The following is a 12305-nucleotide window of genomic DNA, read 5'->3' on the forward strand; positions in this document are numbered from 1 at the left end:
CCGGGTTGGTTGTACTTGTAATTATCAAGTTAGTTTTTAGCGTTTTGAATTATTAAATGTTAGACAGATTTTTTAAGTGTTAGGTGAAAAATTCGTCCAATACTTGTATTACCTGCGTCACAGTCAAATAATTTAAGAACTCATCCTTGGTTATGATAACAGTCCGGTATAGTTACAAATTTTCTTTACCAAAAGCCGTTATCGATTATTAATTTCGTCCAAAAATCATTGCTTATATTCACTTCGACAATTTTCCTCTGGATATCCTTAGCTTGGCATGGCAGAAAATTTATGCGCAACGTAAACGTAAACAAAACCCAAGATTTTTTCCAGTAAACCAGTGCGAGTTCCAAAACTGGAATTCTAAAATATTTTGAAGGCTTTTATTAGAAAAAAATACATTGTATAATATTTTCACTGAGAATATATGATACATTTTTTATAAATTTACACGACCCTAGTAAATCTACATTTTAAGTATTTCCAAAACAAACAAAAAACATTGAAGCTATCCTTATTTTTTTGTAACTACCACCATCACTGACTAGCTAATCTTAATATCTGCCCTGCAGTAAGCTGGGAAAACGCCAACTGTTTCCTTGTGATACAAGTAAGTAGGACAAGTTCGTCATGTCATCATTATTTCGACTCACTGAGCTTCTTTGCCGTTTTACGCACTTACGCAAACACACCAACAAATTCGATTTCAAATTGCCCATCTAAATGTTGGATATGTACTTGTCGCTCTGGAACGCATGAAGAAAACTCGCAAAACGAAGTTGGGAAAGGACTTGGCGTCACACATTGACATGTTGACAGAAAGTTAATAGATGTTCATTGGCTTAAAACGTGCTTGTAAGGACTCCAAGTCTAAGGTACAGGGCAGCGAACAAACGTAGAAATTACACTCATTGTGCATTAGCGATACGCATTGCGTACCGTAAACTGCAGAAGGGAGAAAGTTGTTGGTTTGTTGGTCGTATGATGGTTACTCGGTTATACGCCATATCCATACAAAGCTTTGATGCCCTAGCTGACAGCAGAAAGGTATACCATGCTATGTTGCAGGTGCTGTTGGTGGACTGAGTGTAATGTAGACTTGCCACCTTTTTATTTTTATATATGTAACTGAGTGAATTTTGTAATCTGGGATTTTATTACTTAAAGTAAATCAATATTAAAGTTTTTAGATTTAAAATAAAACGTGGCAGCTGGTTAATTAAAACTAATTTAGGTTATGGTATATGTAAATAATAGTTTATAAACCTGAGAAGAATTGGTGACAAATGCTAAAAGCTAATAAAAAAAAATGTATATGCGTAATTCAATATATAAGAGTTTACTTCACTTTCGTTGAAATAAAAACAAAATTATTTAGAAATATATTTTTTATAGGTTTATTAGAAATACTTCTCAACTTTGCTCCAAAATAAATTTTATGACAAAAATAATTAAAAATATTTTTGCAATACTCAGCATTACAAAAATTATCTGGCAACACTAAAAATTAGCCAATTAACTGCATTACTTTAAATGATTTTTAATTAAATTTGAGAGTTGCTTGTGGCCCAGCGGGTTTTGTTGTTTTAAGCGATTAACTGATGCGTGTATTAGAAAAAAATATAGGGTGAGTGGATGTGCAGGCGAAAGGGTAGGACGATTTGCATCCTAGCTATTTATCAGTATTTTATCATTTGTTAGAATTAGTGACTACAGATTTTCAATCGCAATGAATATATAATGCGATCGTAATTTGTTGTCACGTGATATGTGTAATTTAGGTTTAAAGAATATTCTGAGACTGAGCGGACTATTTCAAACTAAATATTTTTTAATTAATTATATTTTAATTTTGCGTTTTAATTTTACCTTAAAACACATCCTTGATGAATTTTCCAGATTTCCACAGTGAAGGTAGACGCTCATCCAAACCGCAATCAAGCTCTATTTTCAAGGCAGACAAATTAATGTAATCACTTAATGAATTTGAAGCGCATCGTAATATCGGTCGGTTTCATATTGTTCACGCATGCTCATTTTTATGATCGTAAATACGGCGTGCTAGAAGAGTGTGCTTTGATAATCATTGTATTACTTCATCTGTATACTTGTTTTTGTATTCTGGTTCATTTATGTATACGGATTCATATACATATTTCATCATAATCGGTTGGACAACCATAATACACTGAGCGAAAAATTAATTAATGCGATTGTCCGAGATTCAGGCTAAGTTTGCAATATATTTAAAAGTTGTTTCTAAATATTTATCGAAGCAAGGATTGCATTCGGGAACAAGAAAATGTCGAAGTGACTTAAAACTTATGTTTACAAAAACTCACGTTTATATGTATCAATTGTAATGTGTTAGTCGATCCATAAAAAATGTTAAGAGTCAGAGCTATAGTTATAAAATCGGGTTTTCCATATTAGTTACCGTCCAATTTTTTTTATTGTGGGCTTTAAGAAATGTTTCAAGCTATAGAAAATCTGACGACTATAATTGAAAGGTGTATGGGACTCATATATGTGTGGATTCTATTAGAAAGACTATGCAAAATATGATGAGATTTGTGAGATGACGAGATACGACAGTTTTGTTTTCAAAAGCTAAGACATCAAAGGCTTCCAACCGCTTGAAAATGTTTTCACAATATAGATCAAAGTATAATTTTCTCAGTGTTTATGTCTTTATCAGTTTCCGAACTTCTTCGTCTGCTTTACTAGCCTCCACCTGACCTTTGGTGCGTGAGGATCATTCAATCGGTGTAATTCACCTAAAGCATAAAAGTGTGGCTGGGACGTCTTAGTTTATAAAATCAAATCCCCACTAGTTGCTCAAGTTAGTGCAATTTTGATAGTTGGCAGCGGTGATACTTTTTTATAATTCTTATCTCGAAAAAATAGTTCAACAGAGCAAGGAGCTCTTCAATAAGTATGCCAAGTGTGCAGGTGTGTTAACTGTAATAAATAGTGATACTTTTGGTGTTGTATTTGTAATAGTTTTTTATCTTAAATCTGCGTTATAGTTGACTCTTGTGATTTGTTGCTTTTTCGGGAGCGCTTTGGCGGTACCACGTGGCTATCCAAAAGGTGGACCACCGGCACCGCCACCAAGACCACCAGCACCACCTAGCGGAGGCTATTCGTATCCACCGCCGAGTGGTGGTGGTGGTTCTTTTGATGGTGGCGGCGGTGGTGGTGCTCCAGGTGCAGGTTCTGAGATACCAATTATCAAATTGGAGTCCAAAATTAACATCGACGGTTCATATCAAGTAAAGACACCAAATTAGAACCCCAAACAGAAATGTGAATTAATTTTTAAATTATAATTGTAGTACGAATATGAAACCGGTAATGGCATCAATGCACAGGAGTCCGGTTATGTGAAAAACGCCGATGATCCTTGTAATGCAGTTTTAACTGCGGAAGGCTCGTTCTCCTATACCAGCCCGGAGGGCCAATCATTCCTTGTCACTTATACAGCCGATGAAAATGGGTTTCGACCGCAAGGCGATCATTTGCCCACACCACCACCGATACCGCCAGAGATACAAGATGCATTGGATAAGATTGCTGCTGGTGGCGGACATCCTGCTGATGGTGGTGATGGCGGTAGCGGTTGTCCTAACGGCGGTGGCGGTGGCTGTCCTTCTAGCTGCAATGGCGGTGGTGGCGCAGCTCCAGCTCCAAATCCTGGCTATCTTTATTAGGATTTGAATTTTGCTTATATAAATAAATAATTAGTAAAAATGTATAGACGTCAATAAGGTGATGATTACATGAAAATTTAACATTTCTTCGGTCGTTCACGTGACTTTTTTCCAGTAACAATAATAAAAAGGATGTAAATAATAAACAAAAAATAAATGTTAATTAAATGTTGAGTTAAAAAAAAGTTTTTCTTTATCGGACGTAGTTTTCATGCAAAAAGGTGCATGACGAATCTAATCCGTGCCTAAAGTGTCTTCCTGTTGTTAGTAATTATTGGAATAGGACCACATTATAATTTGAAAAAGCAAGGTTGGAACTAATTTCACCATTCCTCTTGAAATTATCCATATTAGACAGACACTTTAAGCAGCTAGAAAAGGTAAGTTTTAAGTTGAGTTACTTTAGACCAACGCAGTTGAGACCTGATCTGTATAGATCAATAGAAAGATTTATATTTATTTCTACATTCAAAAAGGATAATTTATATTGTATTTCAAAACCCTAATATGCTGTTTGAAATAACAGATATTCGTCTGTTCCAACGACACTCAGATCTATGTAAGCAAAACAAGCCAGTTTTTTTAACAGACCATCAACAGTCAACTTAATAGACATGACTTGGGGAATGCTTTATACTGCTACCACAACAATAGCAGGCTTTCTGGATGCTCTCTGCTCTCGATTTGTGGATTTTTGATGTACCATTTCCCATGAAGTGCTCCATTTTAACTGCGTGTTTCGATATTATTATTACCTCTTTTTATGTTCGTGTGAAGTTTGACATCTATATATCAATTAGTGTATGTTTGGCAGCTATTTGTTTACGACGCGAAAAGTTTGTTCACTCTATGCTTATAACAAGCGTATTTAAAATAGGCATGCTTGTAGTGGCTCAAGAGGAGCCTAACAGCGATAATAAATATTTGTATTAGAATATGAAATAAGGAAATGTACTTTTTTTGCCATTTCGATTAATTTTTGATCAGATGGTATTTGGCTATATCTAGAGGATATTTATATGAAAGTGCGAAAAGTAAAAATAAACAAGTAAGGAGGGGGTAAATTCGGATTAAACCCAACATTTCATACTCTTACAACTTGCCACGATCAAATCTGAGGAAATACTTCATGCATAACGATACATTGTCATTGATTATCAATTTTATTAAGATAGCTCACATATTGACCATATATATGCCGTATAAAGACAGCTGGAAGTTCAAAAATTTTTTCGTTAGGTATATAGAGGCTAAGGGAAATATTTACTTATCCACTTCAACATATTCTTGACACACACAGACATACTGTTATTAGAAAAGAATTCTTTCCGAATTTGTATAATATAAGGTTGTCATATATCTCCCTTCCGCTTTTTTGTCTTTTGAATTTCGCGGCTATGTACAAAGCGCTACAGAGCTCGTATCTGGCAACACTATACATAATTTGAAAGGTCTTGAAATAACCTACAAAACAACGCTATGCATGATTAGTTTGGATATTGCCTTCAACAGTTATAGACGTGTAAACATGGAGTTCACTAACGCCGAAATTCGCGCTATTTTAAAGTTTTCCTTCGTTAAAGGCAAATCCGCTAGAGAAACGTTATGTGAGATTAATGGTGTTTTGGGGGATGGTACTCTATCACTTCGAACCGCGGAGGAATGGTTTCGACGATTCAGAGCCGGTGAAAACGACACCATGGATAAGCCAGCCGGCGGAAGACCTGTGACGACAAATACCGATCAAATCATGGAATACATCGAGTTAGACCGGCATATGGCATCTCGTGACATCGCCCAGGAGATGGGAGTTAGTCACCAAACCATTTTGAACCATCTGCAGAAGGCTGGATACAGAAAAAAGTTTGATCTTTGGGTGCCGCATAATTTGACGCAAAAAAACTTTCTGGACCGAATCAACGCCTGCGATATGCTGCTGAAACGGAACGAACTCGTCCCATTCTTGAAGCGGATGGTGACTGCCGACGGAAAATGGATCACATACGACAATATCAAGCGAAAACGGTCGTGGTCGAAGGCCGGTGAATCGTTCCAAACAGTGGCCAAGCCGGGATTGACAGCCAGGAAGGTGTTTCTGTGTGTTTGGTGGGATTGGAAGGGAATCATCCACTATGAGCTGCTCCCACATGGCCAGACGCTTAATTCTACCATCTACTGCGAACCACTGGACCGCTTGAAGCAGGCGATCGACCAGAAGCGTCCAGAATTGGCCAACAGGAAGGGTGTAGTGTTCCACCAGGACAACGCCAGACGACACACTTCGTTGATGACTCGTCAGAAGCTACGGGAGCTCGGATGGGAGGTTTTATCGCATCCACCATATAGCCCGGACGTAGCGCCAAGTGATTACCACCTGTTCCTGTCCATGGCGAATGCCTTTGGTGGTGTGAAGTTGAACTCAAAAGAGGCTTGTGAAAAGTGGCTGTCCGAATTCTTCGCAAATAAGGAGGGGGGCTTCTACGAGGAAGGTATTATGAAGTGGCCGTCTAGATGGAAACAGATCATCGAACAAAACGGCGCATATTTTAACTAAATCCGATCACTGTAACACTTTTTATAAAGCATTGAATGAAGAGCAAAAAAGCGGAAGGGAGATATATGACAACCTTATATATCTCGCAGATTGACCGATATTTTCATTAAAAAGTTCGCAATAAAAACTAAGGTTCAGATATTCGGTATCTGGGGGCTTAGACAGTTTTGCTCCGATGTAAACAATTCTTGGTCATAAGGTGGCACAACTCAAAAGCACTATTCGTGCAAAGTTTTATCTGGATCCATTCATTGGTTCTTGATTTTTATACTGGAAAGTGAAAGAATCATATGGAATTTAAAATCGTGTTGAAGAAAAGTAGGCTTTTGTCTGAATTTTGACACTGTATTGTAGAAATATTAGAATAATAGTACGTACCGAATTTGGTTGAAATTGCTAAAGTACCACGCCCATCTTACAAGCTTGACACCTGTTCCAATAAAGATCTCTTATATTCTCTCGGGAGTAAAATTTCATGTCTCTGGCGCATTTAGTTATAGATTTATCATACTTTTAATAGCTTTTAACAAAACCGTTATACGGGGAGTGGGCGGTATTATCATCCGGTTTTACCTATTTTCACCCTATCGTAAATAGGATTGAAACAATTTGTCTGGTGCAAATTTAGGTATTGTATAGCTGAATTGATTTGGAAGATAGATACATTAAACTTATTAGGAGGCGTATCCCGCCCACTTTCAAAAGATTTTCAAACCACAGATCATCTGTGACAGATGCCCCTCTTTAATGTGATATGTTGCGTCAAAGTAGAGTTCTATATCTTAATTTACGGCTTAGTTATAGAAATTTATATGTTTTCGATTAATAGCATTTTGTGGGTGTGGCAGTAGTCCGAATACGCCCACTTGTCAAGTTTCGTCAAGATATCTTAATTTTTACTCAAGTTACAGCTTGCATGGACAGACGGACGGACAGGCAGTCACTCGGAATTCAACTCGTCTTGCCATCCTGATCATTTATACATACATATAGAACTCAATATCTATTTCGATTAGTTTTAGACGATACAAACAGCCGTTAGCTGAACAAAACTATGATACTCTGTAGCAACATGTTGCAAGAGTATAAATATATTTTCATATTGACTTGCAGTACGTATTTTAATTCTTTTATTATAAACGAATATATATGGATTCTCTCACTTGCTTTTCACACGCAGTCAACGCAAAAATGTTAATCAATTTGTTTGTGAATTGTGTGTCAAGCTAAAATAATTAATTGATTTTCTAACATTAAACAATGTGAAAATGCCACAAATAAGAGTAGTTGCGCTTTAACAATCAATCTACGCAATAACTCATTGACTACGCCACAACTCAGTCGTTGATAAATGAATTTCTTTACAGATTTGCTAAATATCGATTTGGACATAAATTACTAGATTTAACGAAAACAAACAAATATAAACAAAAAATTTTAACGTGAGTACAAATAAATAGTTAAAAAAATACCTATCAATGTACGAACACATTAGGGTGGAACTTTTTATTTTTGCAATAAATTTAAACATTTCAAGAGTTCACGATGAGATTGTATAGTTAAAATTTATGTTTGGAAATGACTGTGCAGATCTTCATATCTGAAATATCCGGGAAGATTTGATTGTCTGCCGTGAATCTGCTGATTGTCCTTTTTCGCAAAATATTTATTAATGATGTAATTTACTTCATAAATTATATTATTATATGATATATATATATGATCTTACATATCATTTTAAAAATAATAACATAAGAGATCTAACTGACATAATCTGTCATTTATCAAAATAATTTATATAAGCGGAGTTCTTCTAAAGAAAGAGTACGAAAGGTAAGTTGAGGCAATGTTTTAGAATACAAGCATAAAAAATTAATAGAAAATAGTACCAATAATTTTAAACTAACTTAAAATATATCAAAGTATCTATTAGTAGTAGCTGTTGTTAAGTATTTTGACATATCTTCTTCTTCTCGTTTAGTGGATGGAATTTTGCCGCCCTAAAGCGTACGCCAATGAATGTGCCGTTGTCTGTTCTCAAGCACATAACGACCATACGTAGTTATTTTGTATTTGTGAGCAATTTTATTTACAAACGGGAAACCTCAAATACAATTGACATTTTGCAAATCTTTTGTTTTCTTTCTATGCTCTTGAAAAACGATGATATGATCATTTGAATTTGTTGTTTCTTGAATTATCTTTTTCTCTGTTTGCAAATCTCTCCGCTTTTAGGTGTATTGTAGCCAGTCTGGAGAAACTTGTCCAATAAATTATGACGTAATCTAGTATTATTGTATTTCGCCGGTTTGAATGATCCATCCGTTGGTGGCTTATGCTCTTGTTCATTAGCATAAGCTCTAAGTGAAGTCAAAACAAAAGGAAAGACACACGTACACATACATATGAACGCATGTATTCTTAAAAAGGCAAAGATTCAAGCGGAATTTTCTACGAATATTTTTATGTGTGCGTATAAAAAAGTTGAGAACGCAAATTTACCCGTCTGATGCTTTTTAGAGTCGCTAAATGAAACGAACTAGTTTAGTTTGATTGCAAAACTTAAGGAGAACACAACATTCAAGCGCAGTGTTTCACAGTGAAGTGCTCAAAGGTACCAAAAGAAAAACAAGTAATATTGATCAGAAGTTTTTGGTGATTTACTATATATTTTGACAAAAGGATTTTTAAATTGTGATTGCATTGTGGTAAAAATGAAGATGCAAATGGTAAGTAAAATCAAGTAATACATTTTTTTTATTAAAAATATAATTTTTTTAGTGGCAAATTTTTTACGTATATTCCTGCCAGAAGCAGAAAAAATATGTTGGCCATTTCTCTATATTTCCTTAGCATGTGTTGGTGAATGACGTATTGACAGTTTAAGGGGTTTTGAAATAGAAATGTGTAGCATATTTTGAGGATACTAAAATACTGATATATAAAACAGCTATTATTATTGTTGCAGGTAGTAAGTAACTGTTTAAGTAATATGGTTTTAACGTACCGATATATATTTAATGTTTGTATAGTACTTTGAAATTCCAGAAAAAGACGTTCTGTGCCGGTATATGAGGACTTAAATAGCTGTGGTCCAATTTTGACAAATTTTAGTCTTGAGATTGTGGGGATTAGTGAAGATATAGACCTGTCCTTTTATATCCACAATTTATACATCAATAAATTGATAAACAGGTGAATCTGGGGGCTCGGTTAAACGCCAAATTTTTTGAGACTTATTTTGCTTGAAAACAATACAAGTGAAAAGAAATTCATTATTATTGCATTTTACTGCTTCAGTCTCTATATCAGTATATGGTGTTAGAAAAATAAGATTTTGTACTAAAAAAAACTTGGTAAACATTGTGATTGCTTGAGCGTGCGTCAAAGATGGACACCGGAAAAGAGAAAATGCGCCATATTTTACAGCTTTACTTCGATAAAAGCGAAAGGCGCATGGCAGGCGCCTGAAAATGCGAACAGTCTTTATGATTTTAATAATGTACCAGCCAATCACACGCAATTTTGATTTAGTCGATCCCGTTCCGGCAATTTTGATTTTAAAGAAGCCCCGCGATTTTTATTTTGATTTTCCAAGAGCCGAAAGTTGCTCAAAAAACAGACCTAAATAATATTGGATATAAAAAAATCGATGTATGAATGCCGCACGATAACTGGTGATGAAAGAGGGTCACTTATGATAACGTGAAATGAGAACGCTCCAGGCTGCATTACAGTGAACCGAAAATCATATCATTCTACCTTTTTCTAAAGAAAACTTTAAATTTAATGCAAAAGTAAGGGATTTTGTGACCGAGTGAAAATTAAAAAAACTAAAAGTGGAGACAAAAATTTAAACAATCAATAGGTTTAGACTATGATAACGGAAAGCGCCAAATCTGTGGATGTATTTAACATATTATAATTTATTCTTTTATCACTGAATTTGACGTAATGAAAATCACGCCTAAACAATAAATATTTCTTAGTAATGACATAATTAATAAAGTTAAAATCGACTTCCTTCGCTTGCTCAATATCCATGAGCAACAGTATTGCTGTAATATAATAAACTTTCATACGAAAAGTGTTTCAAAAATTCTTGTTTTAACCAGTCATAAAATTTTTAAAAGCATATTCTAATTAAAGATTAAGAATGAATAAATAAAACGAAATTAAGATGTAAATTTTAGATTAGAATAAACAATTACTGATAATGACATTCTTTTTTCGCAGATCTACAGTATTGCTTTAATTTTATTCACGCAAACCCTGCATGCGATGGTCATTGAAAGCCGGGAAAATGGCGAACAGTTATTGCATTTCGGGTAAGTGTACATAAAAAACAAACAAAAGCAACAATTTGTTGAAGCAAAAGAAATCTGTTTATTTCGAGTTTGAGTTTTTGCTTTCATTGTTTGAATGCTTTGCTTATAAAGCATTGGCTGTGTGCCTGCCTTTCTTTTTATGCAGATTATTTTCGCTCTATATAAAATATTTATTTATATTCGGATTATGATATCATTTCGTTAGATAGCGGTGACAACATATAAAGGCATTTCTAAATTTTATTTCAAAAATTCACCTAAAATATTTTGTTTGCAAAATTAATTTGTAGGCAGAAAAAACTAACGATTTTCAACTTTTATCGCTTTCTCTCTCTCCAATTTGATTTATAGCTTCCAAACAGAGAATGGCCAATCGCGGAGCGAAGACATTAAATACAATAACACCCAAAATGTGATAAGTGATAATCGCGAGGAAACGAGCGATAAAGCTGCTACGCCCGTGAAATCTGTGGAATATCGTGGTGGTTACAGTTTCATCTCTGCTGATGGCTACGAGTACACCGTGCTCTACAAAGCGAATAAGAACGGTTTCCAACCCTATGTTACTGCACGCAAAATACATAATGATAAAATTTGAGCAAAAATAATCTTATGAAAAAATGCTATATGAATATAATATAAGTACCTTGCAAGCATTTATATATATTATTGTAATGATTACTTGTGAACCCGTATTTTAAGTTGTGATAACGAAATACATTTAGGTTATGGTATTGTATCTTGCGAAATAAGTAGTGGCGCTTGTATGTAAATACTTTTATGCAGATTACAATTATAAATTTGGTAAACAATTTGAAACTAAAGGCCTTTTTTATTTTCGTTCGAAGTTAGATATTTTTATCTTAATTAGTGTGTGTTTGTCAGAGTTTTTTTACGACGCGAAAAGTTTGCGTGTTCATTTTTACCATGAAAAAAAGTTAACAACGAGTTTGCATGTAATTTTGTTTTTAAAATGGAATCACGACTACGGTATCATTGAAAATGTTACAGAAGTGCTTTGGGGAGACAACTTTATCACGAACACATTTATTTGAGTTACAAAAAGCATTCAGTTAAGATCTTGAAGGCTTTGAAAACTTGTCTCACGCGAGACGTCCATCCATTTCTGTTCTTCAAAAAAGTTAAAGAAACTGTGCTTGAACATCGTTGTGTTGACATCAGAGAGATAACTGAGTATATCAACATCTCTTATAGATCGACTCAATATAATTTGGTTAATGTTTTGGGTACAAGTTGTACGACGACCTGAGTACCCTACTTACTTTATAAATATGAAGTTGAAATTGGCATTCCAAAAATGAAATCACTAAACCGAAAAAACCAAAACTCGCTGAAGGTACTTTAGGCCATTCCAGCAGAGGCGTAAATAAGTGTATGGGAAATTGGCATATTCGTATTAGCTCAAAAGCTCTCTTCAAGACGTCTCACAGTAAATTAGTAGTATTAACTTGATGTTAAAAATATGAGTTTTAAAATGGTCATTTGGTTTATGAGAGCAGAGCACTGGTAGAAATAGGAGCGTTCAAAGAGCTGCGAAGTACCGAAGGATTTCGAATATATTCGGCCATAGCCAAACCAAATTGTCTTGTCTAATATACAGAAAACAAGCAATTTTAGGCAAATTAATCGCGCTATTTATTGAATTTAGGTGACATGGCTGCTATTTGGGTAAAATTATTTTTACGCCAA

At 34.8% G+C, this 12305-nt stretch overlaps 2 protein-coding genes across 2 annotated transcripts; both read left to right on the forward strand.

Annotated features, from left to right (window-relative positions):
• The first annotated feature begins 2937 nt into the window (after positions 1-2937).
• Positions 2938-3714, forward strand: Cpr65Az (Cuticular protein 65Az). The gene is made up of 3 exons (XM_014238717.3): positions 2938-2952; positions 3030-3275; positions 3339-3714. The coding sequence occupies exons 1-3, from the start codon at positions 2938-2940 to the stop codon at positions 3711-3713; spliced, it is 636 nt and encodes a 211-aa protein (XP_014094192.1). The 3' UTR covers position 3714.
• Positions 3715-8779: 5065 nt separating this feature from the next.
• On the forward strand, positions 8780-11419 carry Cpr65Ay (Cuticular protein 65Ay). The gene is made up of 3 exons (XM_014239704.3): positions 8780-8996; positions 10504-10595; positions 10947-11419. Exons 1-3 carry the CDS (start codon positions 8982-8984, stop codon positions 11191-11193), a joined length of 354 nt encoding a protein of 117 aa, XP_014095179.2. The 5' UTR covers positions 8780-8981; the 3' UTR covers positions 11194-11419.
• The last annotated feature ends 886 nt before the right edge of the window (positions 11420-12305 follow it).

The sequence above is a fragment of the Bactrocera oleae genome, chromosome 6, assembly GCF_042242935.1.
Source record: "Bactrocera oleae isolate idBacOlea1 chromosome 6, idBacOlea1, whole genome shotgun sequence".
NCBI classification, from domain to species: domain Eukaryota; kingdom Metazoa; phylum Arthropoda; class Insecta; order Diptera; family Tephritidae; genus Bactrocera; species Bactrocera oleae.